The sequence below is a fragment of the Myotis brandtii genome, unplaced genomic scaffold (genome assembly GCF_000412655.1).
Source record: "Myotis brandtii unplaced genomic scaffold, ASM41265v1 scaffold240, whole genome shotgun sequence".
Taxonomy (NCBI): domain Eukaryota; kingdom Metazoa; phylum Chordata; class Mammalia; order Chiroptera; family Vespertilionidae; genus Myotis; species Myotis brandtii.
This window is the reverse complement of record NW_005359064.1, coordinates 1028503-1054646: the sequence shown is the minus strand read 5'-3', so window position 1 is coordinate 1054646 and position 26144 is coordinate 1028503. Positions and strand designations below refer to the sequence as shown.

At 43.8% G+C, this 26144-nt stretch overlaps 1 protein-coding gene across 1 annotated transcript in view; it reads right to left on the bottom strand.

Annotated features, from left to right (window-relative positions):
• PTPRM (protein tyrosine phosphatase, receptor type, M) overlaps positions 1-26144 on the bottom strand; it is a 465580-nt gene that overhangs the window by 18119 nt on the left and 421317 nt on the right. The window contains exons 22-27 of the mRNA XM_014540254.1: positions 13990-14106; positions 9454-9608; positions 9058-9193; positions 6742-6891; positions 5904-6077; positions 3339-3470 (exon numbers count right to left, since the gene is read on the bottom strand). Of these exons, the coding sequence (XP_014395740.1) occupies positions 3339-3470; positions 5904-6077; positions 6742-6891; positions 9058-9193; positions 9454-9608; positions 13990-14106 (864 nt within the window). The remainder of the gene's footprint in view (positions 1-3338; positions 3471-5903; positions 6078-6741; positions 6892-9057; positions 9194-9453; positions 9609-13989; positions 14107-26144) is intronic.

Here is a 26144-nt window from a genome sequence, read left to right as displayed (position 1 = left end):
TTATAACCAGTTTCTATTGGGCCAAGAGCAGATGAAAAACATATCAGCTCATTTTAAGCAGAACGAAGGACCACAACAAGAGACTCTACTAGCTGAATTTCCTTTTTGATGACTTTTATTTTCCAAAGGATCTAAAAATCTTATTGGTCACAGGTTGCAAAGGTTGATTTATATGCAAGATAATTTTCAGTTAATGGTGGGTCAACCTAAAGAGCAATCTTCCTCTATTATAAAGAAGTTAGAGATTTGGACTTTATGATTAAGAATGAAAGTAGGGTAACTAAGGGTACTTTCTTAATAGTATCTTAGAAATTATATTTATTTCTTTTTAAAATTTATATTATATTAGTTTCAGGTGTCCAGTCCAGTGATTAGACACTATATAACACTAAGTGATCATCCAGATAAATATAGAACCCAAGTTGGTGGGGCAGGGTCTAAGGCAGCCGTGGGCAAACTACGGCCCGTGGGCCGGATCCGGCCCGTTTGAAATGAATAAAACTAAAAAAAAAGAAGACCGTACCCTTTTATGTAATGATGTTTACTTTGAATTTATATTAGTTCACACAAACACTCCATCCATGCTTTTGTTCCGGCCCTCTGGTCCAGTTTAAGAACCCATTGTGGCCCTTGAGTCAAAAAGTTTGCCCACCCCTGGAAGGGAATCACCAAGGCAGGGTGAACAGTCATAGCCAGGTTAATGGAGGCTCAGATATGGCACCCCCTGCTGGTTCTGTGGGGGAAGGGATCACAAAGGGAACAATGGCCTTTGCCAGCACTTCTGTCTAGAGAAAGCTGCCCCTCCAGCTCTCATCTTGACGCCAAACATTTTAGTTTCTACCCTTATGTCTCTGGTACTTTTCAAGGTGCTGACCAAGCATTGGAGTTCAGAGGGAGAGAGTCTGAGTAAGTCTGCCTGGGACTCCAGCAGCTTCCATCACACTCACCCACAATTTCCGCTGGTTTTTACAGCCCGAAGTTATGGGGACTTCTCTTCCTGGCATTGGAACCCTGGGCTAGGGGGCCTGGTTTGGGGCTGGAACCTTTTATTCTTCAGGGGGAATCTCCACAGCCAAGATATTCCTCCTACTTTTTATGTGCTACATTTCTGTCCCTCATACCAGTCTTGATGTGGATTCTTTTTTAAATCGTTAGTTGTAGGACTTCCATTGAGCTAGATTTCAGGTGGTTCTGAATAATGGTTGTTATGTAATTTAGTTGTATTTTTGATGTGGTTGTAGGAGGATGTGAGTAGCACGGTTCCCTATACCTCTATCTTGACCAGCCATTTATTTATTTTTAAATAATGCTTTCATGAAAATTTCCCTTCTTCACCAGCACTTCCTGGCGTTATAAAACTGCCTTATCAAACTATAGCATGCTAATATTTATTTTCTTTTTGATATCCAAATGTACCCACTGTTAAAATTAATAGGCATTGTGATGGGAAGCCGAGATGGTAATAAAATCCGAACATGCACAGTTGAACTGTTCTGCCCATTTTACTCCTGACTGAGCTAGCTTTGCTTTTTGCTTGTTCTCTCAGTTCAAACCCTGATCAAAAGCTTGTCATTTACACCAAAGAAATATGAATGGCCCAGGCTGACATTTGGCTCTTGGCACACTGCATTCTGCACTTTGCCCAAGTAAACCATGTATAAAATGGCTTAAATGGTGTATAACACATCCATGAACTGGACCTATAAATACTTAAAATAGTTGAGTGCTAGTCTCGTACAATTGCAAAGCCTTTAAGTTCAAATGCTCAGTTTAGTGTTCTCTGAAAGACTGACTCCCAGGAGCCCCTTTTCTCTCACTCTGAAAATCAGCTCTGTCTGCTGAATGGAATTACTGTCTCTTTGTCTCTCCTCCCACTGGCCAGGCAAGGCTTGGTTTCAGTCCAGACAGTTTGGGTTTAGAATGCAGCTTCAGAATTCAAATACTGCTGTTCAAAGAGAACACACAGAAATCACTAATGCCTGGCTCACTAATATGAACAAAACAGCACATCACTACATTTCAGGATCCACATTAGGGGGAAAAGAGTGATTCTGAAGGGGGATCAAGTCTTTTATTCTATAACTGTCTATGACTGAGGACTCTTGAATTAGGGAAATTTAACCTGGACACTGCAGGTTAGAAAACCAGGATCCGTAGTTCTATTTTGAGTTGTGTCTTTGAAGCTCTCTTAGCTGTGGTTGTGTTTTTAAATGGCTGCAATCTATTCTCCGGAGAGGATCAATGGGGAAGACCTAAAACATTTAAGCTTCTTAAGCAAAAAGGACTAGATGAGGACAAGGATTGTCATTATTACTTCATGAACTTTCAGGCTACAGCCCTAACAATATAATGTAGTATCTCTAACATAATTAAAAACATTACAGCATTAAAGTGAATTCCTTATCATTTACGGCAGATTGATGGCAATAAAGTAGATTTCAGGAAGGGAAAATCTTATCAATCTTATCCACTTTGGATGCTGAAATAGGCCATTTTATTTTATTTTATTATTTATTTTATTTTAAAGAATTTGTCTCTATTAGATAGAAAATGAATTCAGTTCCAGAACAAGTTTATTCTTAAAACATGCTAAGTTCAAACTTAGCATAACTGTCATGACAGTTAAGCCTGTGATTAGTATGGCTGTATCCTAAAGCAATAAATTCAGCTCCTAAACGGCCACTGTGCTAATGCTCGCCTGACAAGTCTCTTTAAGAAAATGTTTTTAAACCCCATTATTAATATCGAGTCATTACTGTCCATTCTATCTTTTTTTTATGTTTAAGAAGAGGAGCTATGATAATGTCCCATTTATCATTCTGAGCTTCTCTTATCTTCAAGTCCCAGTTTTATTTCTTTTTAATATCTTTATCAAAGAGTTGACACAACTAATTGCTGTCCCTTAAAATTGCCTGCCGGTCTCCACTGCCACCCCATCATGGTACTATCCCTGATGGGATCAAGCGCTGGGTTAGATGCTGACATCCATCACGGCTTTCTGGCTTGCTTGCTCTGGTTTTGGCGTTGTGACGTTCCTGTTCCTGTTCAGCTCTGACTCTGCCCATTACCTTGATTTCCCTTCAGTCCATATTTCCATCCTTTCTGACTCTGTCTTGCCCTCTCACTTCCACCATCTGTAATTCCAGCCTGTCTTTTGGGTTTCAGACGACTTTCTGCCCCAATCCCTAATTCCATCTGATTTTTAACGTTTGTGTTTCAGCATCTCCTGTTCTCAATCCTCGCCTGGCTCTTGTGACCTGGCACTGGAGGCCACACTTTTCAATGTGCAAACAAAGCAAACACAGATTTAACCCTGGGCACGAGCTCCTGAGTCTCACCTGGGCCGGATCCACATCATTCAGCATAACTACAGACGTGCAGTGATAATCCAGGACCAGTCTCCAGAAGTCTTTCACTGTGTTTGGCAAAGGATGCTGGGTGACTATAAAAGCGGAAGGCTGTTTATAGCTCTGCAAACACACAAGAAAGATCCAAATATATCAGAAAATATGAAGGGAAGAAGCTAAGGTTATTTTATATGCATACAAATTTGTGACATAAAACACTGAACATATTTAACAACTGTTAAATTCTATCACCGTTGTCAATGCCAAAACAGACTAAATATAAACTTATCTGCAGAATAGTAATGATAAAATATTCTCACTTTGACACTAAGAACATAAGAGCATTTTATAAAATTTTTGCTGTCTCTAGTAGAAAAGCAATATTGGCCTTATACATACCCCTCCCCGCCCCCCCAGTACCCCCTGAGGAATAAGCTTTTGTCTAGGGCTTGGGAGTTAGATCTCAAAGAATTTAAAAAATGTAACCCCTTTTTGTAATTAATAGCACATAAATGTTTTGCTCCCAGGCTGACCTTAAGTGTATTCATTGTTCAATCCAATGCTCTACTTCTGTCGTTAGGTCTAGCTTACTCCGCACTTAACTGATTTTTTTGACTGTTTCCTTGACCAGGCTCTGAAAGAAGCATGGTACTGTCTCCTTATATGATGATGAGTTTTTCCGTTTCACTTTGTATTTCAATTTCTATTTTATATATTTTGAAGCCATAATTTTAGTGTAGCATTGTTATTTCTTCTGAGTGCATCAAACATTATTTCTTACAAAATGACTCCATAAAATAATAGTCATTTTATCTTTTTAAAAGTTGCCTTTAAAGTCTTTTTTTTTTTTAACCTTAAAGCCTATTTGGCCTGCTAAAAATGCAGCTACTTTCACTTCCTTCTGGCTAGTATGTAACCATATTTGTCTATTTCTTCTTTTCTTTCAAATTTTAGTATCCTTTTGTTTTAGCCAATTCTCCTATGAATATTATCAAGTAAAATTTTAATAATTTTTTTAATAAAGAAAATTTTATTTTATTTTAAAAATACGTATAATTAAGCCTTGGGAAGTGTGCTCAGTTGGTTGAGCATTGTCCCATGCACCAAAAGGTCACAGGTTCAATTCCGTCAGGGCACATGTCCGGATTTTGGGGTTGTGGGCTCAACCCCAGAGGCAGCAGATTGATGTTTTTCTCTCTCTCACATAGATGTTTCTCTTTCTCTTTCCCCCCACCCTTTCTCTCTAAAATCAATAAAAACATATTTAAAAACACGCATAATTAAAATAGTTCTGTTTTTCCTAAAAATCTTTCCTTGTTATTTATATGTGTGACTAGTAGCCCTGCGCACAAATCCGTGTGCCAGTAGCTCTCTGCAGGGCCTGACCGCTCTGCACCCGCTGCCCAGAGGCTCTCCGCGGCCCAGAGGCCCATCCACACTCCGGCCTGACCAGAGGCCCATCTGCAGCTAAGAAATATAAACGTCTTCCCTCCCTGTTTTCAGGAACTCCAATAAAGGGCTCCCTTCCTCTTTCTCAGCCAGCTTTCACCCCTATGCCTCCACCACCAGCCCCTCCTGTCACACTATCCTCTACCCCCTCCACCCTCTGGCCGCCCGGACTTGACCTTGCCGGGGAGTCAGGGGCCACTTGACTCTGCTCAGCTTGCCGGTTCCTTCTCTTCTTACGCAAGTGTTCTGCGCCCTGGCCTGGCCAGAGGCCCATCCATGGCTGGGCGTGGAACACTTGCCTTGTGGCTGCGGCGACGAAGCAAGCATTCCGCCAGGCCGTGCACGCTGCCCGCTCACGCTGCCCGCCGGGCTGAGAGGACTGGGCGCTGCCATCTTGTGGCTATGGGCACTGCTATCTTTGTGATGGAGTGATGGTTAATTTGCATATCACCCTTTTATTAGATAGGATGGTGCTACTTATTTTTGCCATAAAAGGATACATATGCTTTTTACTGCTCTGGAGAGCCTCAAACAAGTTTTTACCAATATCACACCCATAGAATTAAAATGTCCATATTAGCACTAAAAATATCCATTCACATTTCCCACCAATTGAATAGCAAATGCTCATTCAGTTAGAAGTAAACAGACTGACAGGAAGTAATGAGCTGTGTACTATCTGTACTGACAGGCAATTTCCCCCTCATGTTAATTACTGCGTGAATTAGGAAGAAAGGGCACTAAAATAATGTTGCAAACCATATTATCCCACTTCATTGCCGTAGTGACCTAAGAGCTGTCTCTTGCTCTCTGGCCAGCAGGTTAAAAATGTAAGTGCTCAGAGAGTAAATGGACATGATTCATTTACCAATATGTTAGGACTAGTGGTTTCTGAGAGACCAAGAATGTTTGCATTGACAGGAAAACATATATGGAGTCTGAAATGCACTTTGCAGAAAAAATAGTTTCTGTCTTTAAAAAAACAACACCCCAAAGAGCAAGGGCAGATGCGTCTAAGGAGACCCAGGCTGCACTTCATCATTTCCCAGTTGCTACCCCTGGAGAAAAATCTCCCGTTTCCTCCCGAGGGAAGGTAGGTGGGCTTACGTCCATGAGAGCGGCATTGATGTAGTTGCTGCTCTCCCCGTCGATGGTGATGAGGAAAGGCAGGCAGCGATCCGGAGGCAGGATGTCCATGCACCGGTTTTTCTCATGGTTCCGGGGCAGAAGCGCGATGCTACAGTCTTCCACACGCAGTGTCGGCGTGACCATGTTCAGGGTCTATGTGATAGAATGCAGACGGTGGAGAAGACGCTGGATAGTACACTGTCTTAATTCAGACTGCGGCACAGCCAAGTTTCCTACGGCTGAGTACAAGATCATCCCCTCCTCCACCTCCGCCATCGCCCCACTCACACAGCTACATTTTTATTTCTCTTTTCTCTCCTTGGATTTTGTCCATAGATAGTGCCCATCAGACATAAGGGAGTAGGAGGTCGGGTAGAATTGGTCTAGAGCCAGGTATATTTAGACGGAACGTGAGGATGAACTCTTGCCTGGCAAGTACTCTGAATGCAGTACCTTGCTTGTTTGGGCTGCACCCCAGGGCATTATGGGACTACCTAGTGTCTGCTTTTGAAGTGGGGAAATGGCACTGCTAGACCAGTGGTTCTCAAAAAGTAACTTTGCCCCCATGGGACACAGGCAATGTCCGCACACATTTCTGGTTGTCACAACTGATGTAGTGGAGGGCTTCTGGCATCCAGCTGGTAGAGTCCAGGGATCCTACATGACAGCCCCACAGCAAAGAATTATCCAGCCCCAAATATTAATATTGCTGAGGTTGAGGAACCCTGTGTTGCCTCAATGGTTCAAGATCTGACTTAGATATATTTCTTGAGGAGCAAAGTCAAAGCCACTCGCCTCTCCCTTTAGTGTGACTTACCCGGAATTCCTCTTTTATCTGGCTTGAATTTGTCTGTGGATCCAGTTTGTTCATGTCATAATACAGAGACCGAACTTGGGAAGCAGGGATGGAGGTGTCTCCACAAAGACAGGCTTCTAGGATGGCATCATGGATAAACACATATTGCTCCTGGTGAAGCAGAGGGGACTGGTTAGTAAGAGACACCAAGGTACCTGAGAGATTGAGATAGAGAAAGAGGGAAGGCAGCCCCACATGGTCAAGGAAATGGACCAGTGTTCTGAGGCGAGAGATCCAGTGTGAGGACCTGACTGCTGGGAGAGGGGTATTCCCCACGTGGCACAGCTGGCATGGGTACTGAAAGGCCACGCATGACAGTTTAATGGGAGGAAGAGACAAACGGGCTCAACCCTTTATATGGACTGATTAAAGCCTTATATGGACTGATTACAACCAATCAGACACTGATAAATACTAGAGCAAGCACTGTGATGCTAGAGTAACTATGGCTAAACTACTTCAGTAATTCTGATCCTACAGGTTTGAAACTCAGTATTTCAGATGAGGAAATGAGCAGAATCTTATCTATCCATGATAAAAAAAGAATTTGCCAACCAAATTAATAATGCAGAGAAGGTCTAGGGAAACTTGACATCACAGTGGAAAACCAGTTCTGAGCACTTAGCACTATTTCCTTTGAAATATTAATGAATGTGATAGTTACAAAAGTCGTCTGTGTCCAGAGGAGGGCTCTTGTTTATAGGTTACAAGTCCACAGTTTAAAAATGGGTCTTTAGCCTGGCTGGCATGGCTCAGTGGCTCATGTCAACCTATGAACCAGAAGGTCACGGCTCAATTCCTGATCATGGCATATGCCCGGGTTGCGGGCTCGATCACCAGTGTGGGGCATGCAGGAGACAGCGAATCAATGATCCTCTCTCTCTTCATTGATGTTTCTATCTCTCTCTCCCTCTTCCTCCCTCTTGGAAATCAATAAAAATATATTTTAAAAATAATAAAAATGGGTCCTCTGAACTGGCACTGACTTTCTCTACAATTACTTACTAAAGTTTAACCATATTTATTATCAACTTTAAATCACATGAGATGCAAATGAGTCTCATTACTTTTTACTTTAATTTCTATAAAAAACCAGGACTCTTAATTCTCAAAACAACCACTGCTATTCAACATCACCTCAAAAAAGAGGAGCAAGTGGAAAGTGGATGAGACCACTTTTGATCAACTGTAAAGTACATTAAAAATACATTATTGCCCTAGCTGGTTTGGCTCAGTGGATAGAGTGTCGGTCTGCAGACTGAAGGGTTCCAGGTTCGATTCCGGTCAAGGGCACATGCCTGGGTTGCAGGCTTGATCCCCAGTAGGGTGCATGCAGGAGGCAGCCGATCCATGATTCTCTCTCATCATTGATGTTTCTATCTCTCTCTCCCTCTCCCTTCCTCTCTGAAATCAATAAAAATTTATTTAAAAAAATACATTATCATTATTATCTTTAAAACAAAGAATTCCTACTCTAAAGAGAAAAAGACCAGGAACATAGCATTGAAAGTTTCTGCTATATTTTTTGTTAGCTAAAATAAAGAAATAAATTAGGTTTTCCAGTGCCTTGTGTAAACTTTATGCATGATCAAAATGTAATGGATTGTTCTTAGTTCTTCTTCTACTTCACGGATCATTTTCCAGGTGGCGAGTGTAATGCTTACTTAAAACAACCACATATTAGTAAAAATAATGCATTTCCGAGGAGTAGGATCTAATATTTTTCCTCAGAAGCTTAAATCCCTGATACACTTTGAATTCTAGTTGATAGAAGTACTAGTTGGTACACAGTGCTTCTATAAAATGGGCAAATTCCCTCGATACCAGGCCACTGGGAAGAATTTTTAGGGACCAGGAAAGGAACAAAATGTACAGACACTACCCTTGAGCCACTTGGCAACTGCCTGGCTGTTCTCAGGCGTGGCCTTGCCCTGGTTACCAGCTCGTTTAAAGGCATAATAAAGAGAAATGGAATTGGAAACCTGAAGCCTTAATGCAGAAACTCCACTGGGCTCCTTGACACAGAAACATGCGCAGATTTAGGCTCATTGCTACAGAGTCTGTTACCTGCGAGACTCGGGGGCTTTTTTGTTTGGTTATGAAAGGAAAAAGAAAAGGAAGAAGGGAGGAAGGAAAGAAAGGCTGCCAGCTGAGTCACTTTTTCTTTTAGAGAGTTTTGGAGAGAGAATTGCCAGCGTTTCTTTTCTCCTTGGCTCTGGGGGATAGGGATGCACAGGAGGGTCCAAGAACTGATAGGGACTGATGGGAGCACAGTACCTCCGTCTGCACCATGTTCACTCTCCGTGACCGCAGCTCCCTGACACAGTTATAGATGTCCACCACCCCTTCCCTTTCCGCCATGTCCAGCATGATGTCAATAACGATGAAACAGCCGGTCCTCCCGGCACCAGCACTGAATGGAGAGAGATGTCTATTAGAGGAAGGAAAGGACCCCTGTGCAGCTGCTTCTTTGAAGAAAATATCCTACTATGGTGAACTTCATATCACATAAAATGAGCCATTTAAAGTGTACAAGTCAGTGGCATTTCACACCTTCACAATGGTGTGCAACCATCACCTCCATTGGGTTCCAGAGCATTTTCACCACCCAAAGGAGACCCACACCCATTGCCCTCTGTGCGTCCTTCCAGAGGCTCTGGGCATGCTACTCACCTGCAGTGTACCACCAATGGGCCTGAGTTGGGCGGGCTCTTCGATTTGACCTGCCGGACGAATCCCAGCAGCCCTGTGGCATGGTAAGGGACCCCGTGATCGGGCCAGCCAGTGAAGTGAAACTGTCTGATCTCTCGGATTTCATGAACGCCCCTCTGCCATTCCCAGTCAGCACAATGCAGGGAAAGAACAAAGGAAAATACATGATGAGCAACCCGGAGAGAATCAGGTACCCCTCAGCAGTCAGTGAGCCTGGGGATAGAAACTCTGAGTTGCTGGGAAGAAGGTCATTCTTAGATTTTCTACATACATTGAAAACCTTTCCACAGGCAGGAAGATATTCGTCGGGTGGAAGGAGAGGTGATGTTTGGGGACAATATTAATAGACAGGTGCATTTCCAGCAAATGAATGGATGGATCTCTTTGAGTCCTTGAAAGTCCTTTCTAAAAAGTAGACTCAGTGAACAGTTTGTGTGTCACTTAGCTCCTAAGGGTGAGGTGTGCGTTCACAGAGAAAGGCACAGAACAGGGACCTGTGTGCTCAAGAGATCAGCTACTAAAATGCAAGACCCTTGTTCTCTCTTCTGTATTCTGGTTCCTTTGTCCCGGGCCCTTGAGCAGTGTTACACACTGTGGATGCTTAGAGAATGTCACTGGAAGAATGAATGAGGACTCCTCTCCAACTACATAGGCCAGAGAACTAATTTTCATTTGCAATTCATTTTGTTAGAGTTCTCTTTTTTAATTCAGGTAAACATTTAACCCATTCATCCATGCAGTGACCATCTAGTGAATGCAATGCTTCCTTCAGGTATGACCTTCAGTGCTGGGGACACAGGTATTCAGACAGTGCCTCCTGTGTTCAGGTTGTTGCAGCCGGCTTGTGGAAAACAGGTATGTAAGCACATATATACCATGGAAATCACATTTTGCTAGAATTCTTTGTTGGATCAGTAAGTTGAGTGGGAGAGTTGCCTGCCACTGAAGTGAAGGGAAGGCAGAAGAAAAGGACTTTAAGGTTTTGCTTTTTAAAAATTTACTCTTGTTTTGAGAATATTTTAGTTGATGTATATCCATCAATTTTTTTTTTCTAACCATGAGCCCATGTTGTAAGACTGTGTCTTAAAGCTGAAGTCTGTTTTGAAAACAACAATTACTTCCAGAATCAAGGCTGGATGTAAATCTGAGGTTAAATTTAATTTTCTCCTGTCTCTCATTTAGTGACTATTTACCATTTCTGCGTTAGTCCCTGAGTTTGGTTTTATTTATCATAACATTAAGTACCCACTAACCTTAACACATTCACCATCAGTCATTGTTCACACATACTTATGAGCAGAGAAATTCAGAATTTTATGTGCTTTGAAAGATTGGAAGAGGCTAACAATTATAGATTTTCAGATAAGACTTGCTTGCTATAAGTGTATCAATATGTCTTAGTTTAATAACCCACAACTGTTGAAGCTTTAGTACTCTGAAAATCATGCTATTCTTTAATGATGTTTAAGCATTAAGGTATTAAGCTATCAGAGAGTTACGAATAAAAACCAATACTGTTATCTGCTACATATGCTCTGTGACCCCAAAGTAACATTACAAGGTGGTTAGGAGCCCACATTTCTTATTGCTGACACCATAGCCAGTCCCAAAGTCTCCATTAGAAGACAAAGGGTTGAGCTGGGTCACTCTCCAGACCCTTAGAGAACTCCCCTAAGTATGACAACTGGGTCAGTGGTGGTCCCACATGGTGTGGATGCCTATAATACATCTTTATTTATTCCAAAGACCACTGAAGGGCATTTCCCCCCATATACTGCTTTTTTTTCTTAATTTTCATTTTTTGAGAACTTTCCCTTCTAGCTTTGCTAGATTTCAGCTCCAGCATCCCCAAGTCCCAAACTTCATCCATCATGAGATGGGCCCCCAACCAATCTCTTTAAAACTCACTTTTGGAACAAGATAAATGTCTTTTCCCCAAAAGAAACCTCCACCCCTTATATGTTCAAGATTAGCCAAGGAAACTGCTTCTGAGACAATTCATTTGGGGGTGAAATCCTGGATGTGATTAGTGATCACAGCACAAATACTTCCCAACTTGATATCATTATATTTTTGTTTATTTTTCATTATATTTTTGTTTATTTTTCATTATAAAAAGTATTAATGCAACATAAAAAAGTAATATTCACTTCATTTTTCCATGCAATTTAATGGGAAAGAAGAACCCAAGACATACAATAGTGCCTAGAACAAAGTGTGTACTTAATAAATATCTGTGCATTCTTTGTCTACGAGGCATTAGGTTCATATTCCCACTGCCTTCTCTGAACCCCAAACACCTCCTAGGTAGAGAGAATTCGGTGGCCACTGTCAACTTCCTTTCTGCCAGGATAGACTGGGATAGATTCACCAGACAGCCGAGATCCACGGGGACTTTTCAGCTGTCTTCCTCCTGACACAGTGGACACTTTACCTTGCTTAATATCTGCTTAGCTTTGAGTCATCAGCTACGTGGGAGAGGATGACAGTCCCATGCAAATCAGGGCTTCATCAGTTTCAGATTGCAACGTGTTTGCTTGTTTTGTGGAGTGGAGCCCAAATCCATTTTCACCTTCGGTCCCTTGATGCAACATACTCTCAGAATTGCAGGACTCGCACAGTATATGATTGACTGTTTCCCCCCTCTAATGAGAAAGTTTAAAATCTACAAGAAGTGCTCCATGGAAGTGCTAATGATTTGTTTTCTTTAAAGTTTCCAATTGCCCAGTTAGAAAATCACGAACAGGTCATTTTGATTTCCCTCAAAGTCTGAAAAAGCTCCTCGTCCCTCCCTTCCACCACCACTTTGCTAGTTGTCTGGTGACTAAAATAACTGGGTATTTCTAAAACATTTCTGTGTAACTGGGGATGTAGGATAGTATAATAAGAGGTTAAAAAAGAACAAAGAAACAAACAAACCCTTCCTTTAGCATCAGAGATGCCTTTTCAGCTTATTAGAGAGCTGACTACTGTTCAAAGGACTCCATGTTTAAGTGATGACTTTGGATCATTTTTTTTAAAAAAGAAAAAAATATTGAGGGTCTTTTATCGCTATCTGTTTTAATGCAGTAATTCATGAGCGCTCTTGCCAAGAGCTGTACAGAAATCCTCCCCCCAAACCTGCCTAAGATGGGGAAAAAAAACACATCAAAGTGTGAGGTTCAGAACTTGAAGAATTGAGGCAACAAGAACTCCACGTTCTTTGAAGTCCCCAAGCCTCCTGCCTGCTTATTAAAAATGACAGGCTAAAAAAATAGTATGAGGAACAGACGAAAATAAAATCTTTTCAGTCTTGTGATTCTTTGACAAATATAAATTTGAAACCCAAGATAGGTAGTTCAAAACAGAAGAGTAAATTAGCCAGTAAACAGATGCTGCAATTTCCTTAAAACTGGTCTTGCTAACCCAAAAAGTACGAATATAGAGTAGGGGAGAAGGCCAAGAGCCAACTGCCCAGCAGTCCACAGACAATCCAGGTCCTCTAAGAGGACCTGACAGTGTAAACGGGCACAAGCTTACACTGAACAAATTCACAACAAAATGGCTATGCGCAGTGTAACAGTGCGGGGCTGAGTTCTGGAGAGTCAGCTCTCGATACAAAGTCTGTGGACCTCAGACACAACATCATGTGTCCCCTGCATCGGAGGCAAGATGAGGACTGGCAGGCAGAGTGTTTCTCAGCCACATCACCTCCACTTTCCCACAGCCTACCTGTGACACTTCTCTGGATGGACTGCAGTTTGCTTCACCTCCGGCCCCTCCCTATGTCAGCAGAAAGAGGGGGGATAAGGAAATTCCCTGTTATGCCCTACAGTGCTTCCCGGAGAAGCCCCATCCATGCACATGGGATGAGGCAGAGGAGAGCCAAGGCAGAGCATTCACGACCCACCACCAGCAAGTACAAAAGGCTGAAACCAGTATGGGAGTGAGGATGAATGGGGGTGCTGGTTCATGCAAGGGTGTCCTATGCTTCCAGGTAAGTCCCTTCGACCTGGAAGAACCTGGAAGATCCATCGGTCCGTGTGAAACCAGAGGCCTGAAAAGCCTCAGGAAGTAGAGGGATTCCAGGAGGAGTTAGGACCTGGGTCTCAAAACAGATACTAACTCACTACAGGAAACCCACATGAACATACAACATGAAGGGGATTATTCAACTGTCAGTGAGGAGAGAGAGAGAGAGAGAGAGAGAGAGAGAGAGAGAGAGAGAGAGAGAGAACAATATTAACTAGGTTAGAAAGAAAAAGGAAATAGACAGATAGGCATATGTATTTGGTGTAACTGCAAAATATAGCCTCTTATGAAATGGAAATGATTTGCTTTGAAGATGGAACTGAGCTGTTACAGAATCAAAGGGCGAGATGCAATCTTGAGAAATTACTAGACAGAGTCTACCTGCATTCAGGTGTGACCAGGTACAGATTAGCTTAGTAAGTTAACAAGGCTAGCACCACTAATGCCTGGCCATGGCTTTTCAAAGTCTGCAGTGTGGAAACTTACCTTTTCAACAGCAAATGTTCTTATTACATATTCTGCCAGTAGTTCTGTTTCTATTAAGGTAACTTTAATATCTTTATATATCTCTGTGTCGTCTGGCCAGTATTTGCAGCATTTGACCTTTAGAAAACACAAAGGAAATAAAGGGTTTAGAGTTTGTTTTTTAGATCCCCAAATGATGGGTCACGGTATGATTTACAGGATAAAATTTGCATGAAAACCAGAAGTTAAGCTGCACACTACAGAGCAATGTTTATTTTCTTAGATCATGTATGCTTTTCTTCTCTCCCCAGAAGAAGACAAAATGTGAGTTATAAAAGGAGTAAAGCCTAGGAAAATGGTCTAAAGTTAACAGATCGTATTTATACTGCAAATATCCCAGTTACAGTAACCATTCATTTCCTGTTTATCTCAACCTAGGGAATGGCCTGGAAAAATAAACTATAAAAGGTAGTTTGCAATATGTCAGCTCTGAATTTTAAATTCCTTCCAGTTTCAGGAATCGATTGAACATTTTTGAGAAGGAGTGAGCAGGAAATCAAAGCCAACAGTAAGATCAGACATTTTTTTTTTCTGAAAAAGGAAGTAGCTATGTGGTTTTCCCAATTTAGAATTACAGATTCATTTTAAGCTGAGTAAAGTCAATACACAAACCTTGGCAAAATTTGAACACAGTCTTTCCATATTACTGAAAGCCTCTAATTGGAGGATTTTTCCGGTGGAAGAAATTTGTTAGACTTGACTCCTCCTAGTGAATTTTTTTTTGGTCCTGTAGCTCTTGCAGTCTTTAGCAAAAGCTTGGGATGATGGAAGAGCAGGAGGAGTGAGCAGGAAATCAAAGCCAACAGTAAGATTAGAATTTTTTTTTTCTGAAAAAGGAAGTAACTGTGATTTTCCCAACTTAGAATTACAGTCATGGAGGTGTCCTCAGGGCTCTGTCTGAGCCTCTGTGGCTCTGTCTTGAATTCCTGGCAGCTTCATCCACTCCTGTCACCACTTCTCCAGGATTAACTTCTGTGCCTCTGGCCCTATTCTCCAAGTGCCGAATTCGGTTTCTAACTTCTTTTGTGGGCATCTCTCTGGGAGGTCCTGCCAGCACCTCAAAGGCAATATGCCTAGAAGAGAATTCTTTGCCCCCCATCAACTACACTCCTGATTCCCTATGTTAATGATGCTACAATTTCCCCAGTTACCCAGGCACAAAATCATGATTCTGTCTCCAAGACCCAACCAACTGCTAAGTGTAAGACATTTTTGAAATATCTCTCTAATATGTTTTCCAACTTTTTATTCCCTTTGCCATAATCTTGTATCTGGCAACTTCCTGCATGAACATTCTATTCATACCAGCACCAGAAAAAACCTGCCAAAGGGTAAGGCCAGTGGCATTTACTTGCTCTGCTCAATAAACTTCTATTTCCAATAGAAACTACATGTAACAGAAATTACACGTGGGCCCAGCATGTAAGGATCTTTTTTATTTGGCCACAACTACTGGGTTTATCCTTAACTTTTACTACTGTCCTTTCCATCCACTATGTTCAGAGACGAGAGATCGATCAGCTGCCTCCTGCACAGCCCCCAGTAGGGATGTGCCCGCAACCCAGGTACATGCCCTCGACCGGAATCGAACCTGGGACCCTTGAGCCCGCAGGCCGAAGCTCCATCCACCGAGCCAAACCGGTTTGGCAGGATCTTTTTTATTTGGCCACAACTATTGGGTTTATCCTTAGCTTTTACTACTCTCCTTTCCATCCACTATGTTCAGAGAAAAGTAATTTGCATGATCCCCAAACAGATCTCGTGATCCAGATTCCTACTCATGCCATTCCTTCTGTTTAGAATGTTCTCCTCACACCCATACACTCCCAGCTGAAAATTTTATCCTTTTGTCAAAGAATATCTCAAATGCCACACCCCTTCAAAGTCTAGACGGGAGTCTCTCTCTTTTTGATCTTCTGATGAAATGTGCATGTTTTGCTAGAATGCTTGATACCTGCCTATTACATGCCACCATGTAAAGGCATGTTGTTGCTTATTTCTGTAAACCCTGCAATATCTCCTATTGTGTCCCATAGACACTAAATGTCAATAGATATGTGTAGAACTGAATTTAATGGAGACAATGATAGGGACAGTGCAGGAAGGAAAATCCCAGATTGGGAAAGCTGTCACAAAGGGTAAGAGTTCCTTCTTTTTTACAACTGCATAGTATTCCATTGTGTAAATGTACTACAGCTTTTTTATTTGCTCATCTACTTGGACACTTGGGCTGTTTCCAGATCTTGGCTATCGAATAGTGCTGCTATGAACATAGGGGTGCATACTTTCTTTCTAATTGGTGTTTTGGGGGTTTTAGGATATATTCCCAGAAGTGGGATTGCTGGGTCAATTATTTGAGGAAACTCCACACTGTTTCCCATAAGTGGCTACACCAGCCTGTATTCCCACCAGCAGTGTACTAGGGTTCCCTTTTCTCCACATCCTCACCAGCACTTGTTATTTGTTGATTTGTTGATGGTAGCCATTCTCAAGCACACATAGCTAATTCACAGTAGGACATCTTATAGAGCAGTGGTTCTCAACCTTGGCTGCACTTTAGAATCATCTGGGAATCTTTTTTAAAATCCTGATTTCTGGGCCTCATCCTCCGGAAATTCTGTTTCTTTGTTATGGGGTGGGGCCACAACATTAGTAACAAAGAAACAGAATTTCCGGAGGATGAGGCCCAGAAATCAGGATTTTAAAGAGATTCCCAGGTGATTCTAATGAGCAGCCAAGGTTGAGAACCACTGCTCTATAATGAGCAGTAATTAGGAGAAAGGGAGCCTTGGGGTTGCTTCCTTCCAGAACGTGTTTGTGGACAGAGCCGTCTCCTGTGCAGAGCACCTGTGCAGGCGGACCCAGAAGAGGCGGACGAGCCATTTCCAACCCCGCCCTCTCCTTCTCATCTCCCGGAACATCCTGAAATGGTTCGCCACATCTGTTTTTAGCCTACTAAAACCTTTCTAAATTGGGTTCCTTTTAGTATCTTTTTAACAGCTTGGATTTGTGTCAAGTTATAATTTTGCTTTTTAAAAAGAAAAGAAAAAGAGGAGGAGGAGGAGGAGGGGGAGGGATGTATGCTTCTTTCTGGATGCAGACTTCCCATGCCTGGCTGTGAAGACCATGCAGAGGTGTGAAGACCAGTGGCTCTGTGGCACCTGTAGGAGCAGAACCAGACACTCCTCTCCTCAGATGGTGGCCAGGCTTGACTGCCTCCTGCAGCCCAGTGCTACCTGCACAATGTCCAGGAGAGGCTGTGCCTCCCACACATCCTAATCCTAAGGCAACAGCCTTCAGCCCCGAAAGGAAGGCTCTGATCAGGTTCAGTAGCTGGGTGCCCCGGAGCTGGGTCCATCGGGCCATCTGTCAGGCACCTGCTACTGAGCCTGCTGTGTGCCTCACAGCAGAAGGCTACAGGGTAGCAGGAGGTGGTCCCTGCCTCCAAAGGCAGGGGCGGGGGCTTCATTGTTGGCTTTAAAGTGCACAAACATGAAACAGCACAGAAAGCAGAGTAACTGCAGGATTTCTAGCTGCCTGAAAAAGTTCTCCAAGGTGGGTCATGTTAAACGGCATCCCAGATGACTCCCAGGTAAAGTCAGATGACCCCTGGCAGGCTGGAGCTGGAGCTCCCCAGGCTGGCATCACATGACTGTGACCTTCAGGGCATCCCGACTGGCTAGAGCTGTGGTTGTCAGGCTTCAGCAGGCAGCAGAATGCCCTGCAGGGCTTGTTACCACACCCCAGTGCCCACTCTAGGAGCTTGGGTTCGGTAGGTCTGAGGACGTGGGGCACCAGGTTTGCATTTCAACCCAGCTGCCAGGGGATGCCGCTGGTCTGCGGACCACACTCTGAGTAGCAAGGATTTAGACAACACAACAGGACTGCAGAGTCTGGTCCTCCCTAAGGCTGCTGTGAGCTCGGGTAAGTTACTTAAGTCTGCTTACGGTTCTTCTTCTGTAAAGAGGAGGTGATTTTAGTTCTTACCTCAAAGTGATCTATGATTGAGTCAGGGGTTACCAAATTTGCACATAGAATCACGTGGAGGCGGGTGGGGGTGTATTAAATTCCAAAGCCCAGGATACACTCTAGGCCAATCTATACTAATAAAAGGGTAATATGCTAATTAGACTGGAGGTCTTCTGGACAACCATCTGATGTCCTTCCCGACAAAGCCAAGCCCGGGCAAAGCTGCCTGCTGGAGTCCCGGGCATCAGCACCTGTGGTTGGCTGTGGCCTGGGAGACGGAGAAGCTGCCCACCCCATGGTCCCAGGCGCCAGCCCCTATGGCTGCGGCCTGGGTGAAGCCACCTGCCCACCATCCCCTGTGGCTGCAGCCGGCCCAGGCGAAGCCAGCCCAGGTCCTGGGTGCCTATGGCTGACCAGAGGGAGGGAACCCAGGTCCCGGGTGCCTGTGGCCAGCTGGAGGAGGGAATCCTGGGTCCAGGGTGTGGGGCTGAGGCAGAGGTGGTTAGGGGCAATCAAGCCAGCAGGGGAACAGTTAGGGATGATCAGGCTGGCAGGCAGAAGCAGTTAGGGGCAATCAGGCGAGCAGTTAAAAGCCAGCGGTTCTGGATTGTGAGAGGGGTGTCTGACTGCTGGTTATCCCCCAAGGGGTCCCAGATTAGAGAGGAGAGGGTGCAGGCTGGGCTGAGGGACACCCCTCCATCCCCCCACCATGCACAAATTTTGTGCACCAGGCCACTGGTTAAATCATACTTTCTGGGGTGAGACAGAGGTGTCCATAGTTTCTTGTAGCTCCTCAGGCGACTCCCAAGAACAGATAGATGAGTTTGGGAACTACTGGATTAAGTGATACGATGCAGTTAAAACATGTGCCCCAGTGTAAGTGCTCACACAATGGAAATTCTTATTTTTATTAAACGATAACTTTGTGATCGGGACTCTAGGTGGCCACAGAACTTCATAGGGCTAGGGGCCACTAAGGGGGTGGAGATGTGCAGCAGGGTTTTCTGGAGAAGGAAGAGGTTAACTGAGCATTGTGAACTGTGCATGGTTTATGGCGGGGGGCGGGGGAACCACAGGTGAAAACAAAACAAAGGGAAACACCACCATTTCCTCTAAATCTCTTTCCTACAAACCTTATTCCAGGGACTGAGAAGACTTGGGAGAGTGGCCAGAAGGTCTGTTCTCCCATTAGGGCGGTTTGATGAGCATCCATCAGAAATTAGGAAGTGCTGTTTGCGATTTGTGGGGAGGAAATTCATATCAAATGAAGCTGTGAGGCATCACAGAGACAGTTTCCAAACACTCGTTTTCAAGGTCATTACAACTGCCACATATAAGCCTTTCACGCTTGGATTTTGCCATTTGGAGTCACTGCATTTGCACAACCGGGGCCTCATTTAGTGGCTCAGGGAGCCAAGTGACTGGTGTGAGAGAGGAGAGCCAGTTCTGGCCAGGACTGCTCACCACCCCCTTCATTCCTTCCATTTCCCCGTGTCCTCAAATGAAGAAACAAAAGACAGGCCCATGGAGGGAGAGTGACTTGTTTCAGGGAATAACCTAGACGGTGTGGAAGGCGAGGCTGCAGAGCCAGGCGTGGCTCCGAGCACAGGGCATTTTGGGAGGATGGCACTCAAGGCGAATCATCCTTTCTTCAATCTTGCCAGGTCTGGCCAGGTCTGGCTTCAGGAACAGATGCTAAGTAGGAAGCCTTAAAATGACTGTAGCTTCCCTGCCTTTTTGGCGTGAGAGACAGTATGTGGGGTGGGGGAGAGAAGAGTAGAAGCACAGTGAAACCATCACTCATTTTTTGTCACTGATCACAAATTGCTGTTTCTGCTGGTGTCTCCCCCGCCACCCATCACCAACTCCACCAGTTGCAGGGAGGAGCCTGGGGCAGAACGTGAAGGTCTGTTTATGTGCAGGGGTCCAAGGACTAAGAAACCCATGATTAAGAAGGATTAAGGAACTGAATGTTAGCTCTTCAGTTGGGGCCACCATAGTGTGATCTAATAAACATTACTTACTCTAAAGGGGTAGAAGGGAGAGGGAGGAAAAGAAAGGCACTGTTAGGAGTTTTGATTCCTAAAGGGGTTTTCAACAGTCTCTCTCCTCCCCCCCCTCTCTCTCCCTCACCCACTTCTGTCTGTCTGTCTCTCTCTTCTAAAAAGAGTCATCCAGAAGGAGTGGCCACAGTTCTATTAATAGTTGTGTTCGGGGCCAGCTGAGCACAGCTTTGATGGAGATACTGGATAGCAAGAGCAAAGAGGCTGCTTGCTACTAAGTAAAGTTACCAAAGAACCCCAGCCAAGAGCAGCTGCCAGTGAGGTTTCCAAGAGAACAGATTTATTGTATCCAAATTCTTTTTTTTTTTTTTTACAGAGTTCTCACAGCAATTAAAACATTTCCTGATTTAAATATCCTGAAAACACCCTAACCAGTTTGGCTCAGTGGATAGAGCGTTGGCCTGCGGACTGAAAGGTCCCAGGTTTGATTCCGGTCAAGGGCATGTACCTTGGTTGTGGGCACATCCCCAGTAGTAGGTGTGCAGGAGGCAGCTGGTCGATGTTTCTCTCTCATCGATGTTTCTAACTCTCTATCCCTAGTGGATAGAGCATCAGCCTGCGGAATGAAGGGTCCCAGGTTCGATTCCGGTCAAGGGCATGTACCTTGGTTGTGGGTACATCCTCAGTAGGGGGTGTGCAGGAGGCGGCTGATCGATGTTTCTCTCTCATCGATGTTTCTAACTCTCTATCCCTCTCCCTTCCTCTCTGTAAAAAAATCAATAAAATATATTTAAAAAAAAATAAAATAAATAAATATCCTGAAAAGATAGACTGCTTTGGTCTCTGTGCAATGAAGATGGAAGTGCATTTGCTCTATTTTTTGTTGTTACTGCTAACTTGTGAGTTATACCCTTGAGCCTCAGTTTTCATATCCTATATAATAAAAGGGTAATATGCAAATTGACCCTAACAGCAGAACTACTGGGACGACTGGTCGCTATGATGCGCACTGACCACCAGGGGGCAGATGCTCAATGCAGGAGCTGCCCCCTGGTGGTCAATGCGCTTCCACAGGGGGAGCACCGCTCAGCCAGAAGCCGGCTCATGGCTGGCCAGTGCAGCAGTGGTAGCGGGAGCCTCTCCAGCCTCCCAGTCAGTTGGACATCCCCCAGGGGTCCCAGACTATGAGAAGGTGCAGACCGGGCTGAGCGACACCCCCCGCACCTGAGTGCACGAATTTTCGTGCACCAGGCCTCTAGTATATAATATGGGTAATAGCACTGATTTCTTAGGGAGGTTGTAGAGATTAAATGAGATAAGATGTATAAAGACTTTGTGTAAGGACCTGGCTTATAATAGGTTTCCCAGCTCCTCCCTTCCAAACCTGTTTCATTTGGCCCTGGGGTCTCCCTTGGGCACCATCCTTAAAGCCTATTTCAAAACTGGCACAAAATCAAGAGCTTCTTCTGAAGGTCTGGGTAGCTTGAATTTGGGAAAATGCCGTAAAGCCTGAGTAAATCAGCTTCACACCACCAGGCTCCTGCTCCTGCCTGAAGTTCCTCCCACATGGTTTCTGATTTTCTATCTGGTCTTCCAATTGCATCTATTGATTAATATTATTAATTGATGGACATATAATACTTACTGTACCTACAATATATTATACAATATTATAATAAACACAAGGTTTATTTCATATCTATAATATTTGTTTTCATCACCTGTAAAGAAACATGGCCTGACGCCTCTTGTGGAATTTAAACATCATGGTACAGACCACTCAAGAAGTTAGTCTTGTTACTCTTCTTTCTCCTACCCAGCAAGGTCAGAGAGCATCAGCACTTCGAGGAAACACATTTATCCAGGCAGCTTGTTCCCCACCTCAGTCAATAGATTTGGCTTTGACTTTTAGCCATTCCTCAAACTTAAGTCCTCTTGCCAAAGGAGGGAGATGGCCAACCACCGAGGACAATAAAACGTGTGTCACGTATCCTAAAGATTATTCTGGAAGAAGAGTTTCAGAAATCTTTTGTGCAATGACAGCATTATTAGTATATGTAGATATACATTTGCTGAGGTACATCAGAGGCACTTAAGTGCTAAGGGTTCAGTTTCTATCTCATGGCAGACAGTCTGAAGCTAAAAGATGTAAACCCCATATTGGTTTTGAAATATCTATTTCCCCTTTACTTTTCACATTCCTTCTGTGGACACTTCTCCACTACACGTCATAGGTCTCCTTTAGCTTTTCCCTGGCAGACTCTGCTTCTTTTTAGTAAGTTCCAGCAGGTAACCCAGTGACATCCTTGGTCGTTAACTCATCTTGTTACTATATTCACGACTGGCTATGTGAGCGGTTCACTTCTGTAATCCAGCAGCACCCCCACAATATTCCAAGCAGGCTACCCAAACACATATTCCTTGATCCTGAGTTTTACAGGACAAGGAAGCAATCTACTCGACACCTTCCTGTCAGGTGTGAAGGGGGCTCTTGGATTTTTCATCAGCGAAGTATCCAAAGCCGCCCACATTCTCATCGCTAGAAACCCTGTCCCAGAGAAATGGGGCAGCAGCTTAAGCCATAAGATGTGGTCCTACACTGGTCTTCAACATATGGCAGAGACTACCAGAGAAAACATTCTGAGGCAGGGAATTCTGTTTGCCTGTTAGCCTAGCCAGTGGTCGGCAAACTGTGGCTCGCGAGCCACATGCGGCTCTTTGGCCCCTTGAGTGTGGCTCTTCCACAAAATACCACGTGCGGGCGTGCATGTACAGTGCGATTGAAACTTCGTGGCTCATACGCAGAAGTCGGTATTTTGTGGAAGAGCCACACTCAAGGGGCCAAAGAGCCGCATGTGGCTCGCGAGCCGCAGGTTGCCGACCACTGGCCTAGCCAATTAAATTCTTCTTTACTTAAATTCCTTAATTAGTGAAACTGAAGTAGAGATACTGATGTTGTGCCACCTGGCTAATCTGAAAGGCGTTGTATACGGACTACACAACTACTCCCTGGATGACTGTGGCTCTCTGGCTCTCTTCTCCTGGGAAGCACCCAGCATTTTCTCACATATTGACTTAGCCAGATAGCCTCAGGCCTTCAGGGAGAGGCAGAGCAAGGCCAAGGAAGATGAATTTAGCAGATTTGCAAAGTAGAGAAGGAAAAACAGAATTCCACATCAAGATGATACATCATTTACTATTTTCCAACAAAGTATTCCAGGATGTACCTACAGTGTGCAAAGTGAGAAAAAAAATTCTTCAATTTTCAAGAGCTCATGTGAGCAGAACAAAGGCCACATCGTATTGCATCCAATTGCACTCCAAGAAACTACAGATGTACGCTGCCCGAGTGGGTCCCAATGTGACTGGGACTACGATTTAAACACTCTCAGGCTATGGCACATTTGTCCCGGGTGCACCTGTCCATCTGCTACACATGCGGGCCCCCTACCCTCTTATGCGCTTTATAGACGCTAGGGCAGGTGACCACCTACATGCACCCCAAAGACAATGCAGATAAAGTTAGAGGTGACAGAGTGAGACAGCTGAGGATCCAAGCCCAGGCCAGTAAAACAGCAAATACACAGGAAGTCCAGGCAACTGCGGCAAAGCAGCAAGAGTGTCTGTGAGGCCAAGCAGCAGGCCTTGCCAATGGTGACCATGAAAGCAGGCGCTCTCACACCAGCATCTCCATGGGTTCAGCTAGAGCAGGGGTGGGCAAACTTTTTGACTCGAGGGCCACAATGGGTTCTTAAACTGGACCGGAGGGCCGGAACAAAAGCATGGATGGAGTGTTTGTGTGAACTAATATAAATTCAAAGTAAACATCATTACATAAAAGGGTAAGGTCTTTTTTTTTTTTTTTAGTTTTATTCATTTCAAACGGGCCGGATCCGGCCCGCGGGCCGTAGTTTGCCCACGGCTGAGCTAGAGAATACTGCAGAGCTGGCCTGCATACAGCTTGCAGCTCCCTAGGAGCCAGGAGAGCGTGTTCTGAGAAACACATGTTATTCAGACCTGCAAATCTGCTTTGATGCTGCAATACCCCACCCCTATGGCACGATTAGAGATGGCTGATACAAAAGTGACAGATGACTTACAGCACACAAAGAATGGTCTCCGAAGCCTACTTTATAATTCATCAATACTTGGGTAAAAAATGACAGCTTTTTAAGGAATTGCCAGGAACTTAATGCATAAGGGTTAACTAGGTGGGCCAACTATAAAGAGATTTCCGTCATATCAAGCAAAGCTGTAGTAATTTCACCCACACCCATAATGACCATGTTGTATATACACGTGTGACTTTAGATTCCAGTCTGTTCACCCAATGAATCAGAAATCAAGGGAAGGAGAGTGGTCAACAGGCATTTCCCTTGTATGAAATAAGTTGTTTCCATTAGCTTATGTGCTCTTTTGTAATTATTCTTCCAACTCTTCAGAAACATTCACTGAACACTTTCTAATACTTTCTATGTGTCCAGCCTTCTGGGACTTACAGATGAAATAACCTAGCCTTGACTCACAGAGGCCTCTGGTCCCGGAGGGGAGGGCAAAATGGTTCCCAAAGGTGTTTTGTTCCTTCTTGTCTGCAACTGTAAGTCCTGTCTCTATATTTGGGTTGTAAATGTCTTGAATGCAGGGATCCCCTCTCTGTTTTTCCGGCCCTCACCGATAGGAGGCCAAGAGGTCACCTGATAACTAGCTAACTAGTGTCACGTGTACCAGGAGAGCCACAGAAAAATGAACAGACTCCAAGGGGTTATGTCTCTAACACTGACAACAGCAGTGACACAGGAGATGTGAGGAAAAGCTATGAGACTGATGCTGTCTTCCCCCAGGAAATTCATTAACTCACTGTGACAACTCATGCGGAATTCAGAAAAGAAGGAGACAATGGTCTGCACTCAGAACAAATAGCACTTTGCTGTTCCCAACAAGGAAAGAGCATTTCTAAATGCGCAAGGATGTGTGAGCAAGGGAGCTCGAGAGAGTGTGTGTGTGTGTGTGTGTGTGTGTGTGATGCACACATGTGGTAAGAACCTTTTATCAGGTACAGAAAATGTGGAAATTGAAAGGAATGTAGTCTGGTTACCCATGTGAGCAAATGTGAAGCAGGGGAATAGTTAGCCTTAACAAATGCATGTATGTTACACACACACACACACACCACATTTATTTGCAGGGACACTGTCAGAACATTTTACAGAAGTTGGGATTAGCATTACAGATACAAAATTACTTTAAGCTTTAAAATGCAGTATTTAGTAATTAACTTAAAATACGTAAGCCTTCAGTAAGATTGAAGAATGAAGTTATGTGGTTTTCTCTTTGCTTTATTTTGAAAGTATCTGTTTGCCTTTAGTCTCACATTTTTCAAAATCACCACCCAATTTGGTAGTCAATGAAGTGTTTCCTACTGAAATGAATTTGTTTTACAATTGTGTTTGTTTTTGCATGTTCTTCACACCACAGTTTACCTTTCAATTAAATAGATTTGCTATCCAAATTGGATTGATGGACATTAAGTGATGATGATGACTCTCTACTGATTTTGGGGTGTGTGTGAAAGAAGTTTCTGTGCACAAGGTCTTCTAGATGCAAAAGCCACACTTGCAGTTACACAGAACACGACAGGTATACAGAGCCATCGTTATTAGATGATTGGGAGAGTTCTCCAAAGAGGCACTGTTCTCCCCACGGACCCTCCTGGCAGCGGGCAGGAAGCAGGTGCGGTACTGCTGATCATCGGTTACAGACACAGAAAAGTGCTGGGAAGGTAAGATTGCTTTGTGGTGCCAGCTGATAAACCAGTGAATTGTTATAAGCAATTTTGAGAACTTTGGAAAAGAAGATATTTTCTCAAAATCATAACTTACTGTAGTCAGATTAGCTCATTTCCAAAGGAAGGTCTATAAATTATAGACTGAGCATCTTTTACGGTCCGTATAAATGAAATATAGATAGAACACCGACAGAATTCATCTCGCTGGTACCTAATCACACACTGCAATATTCTGCTCTAGATTTTCTATAAAATGTGTTTAAATAGTGCAGAAGAAATAAAAGTGGACGGCTTCTCGTAAGGAAAGGACATGCATGTCTTTTTACTGACTCATTCCCTTTAGAAAATCCAGACTCCAT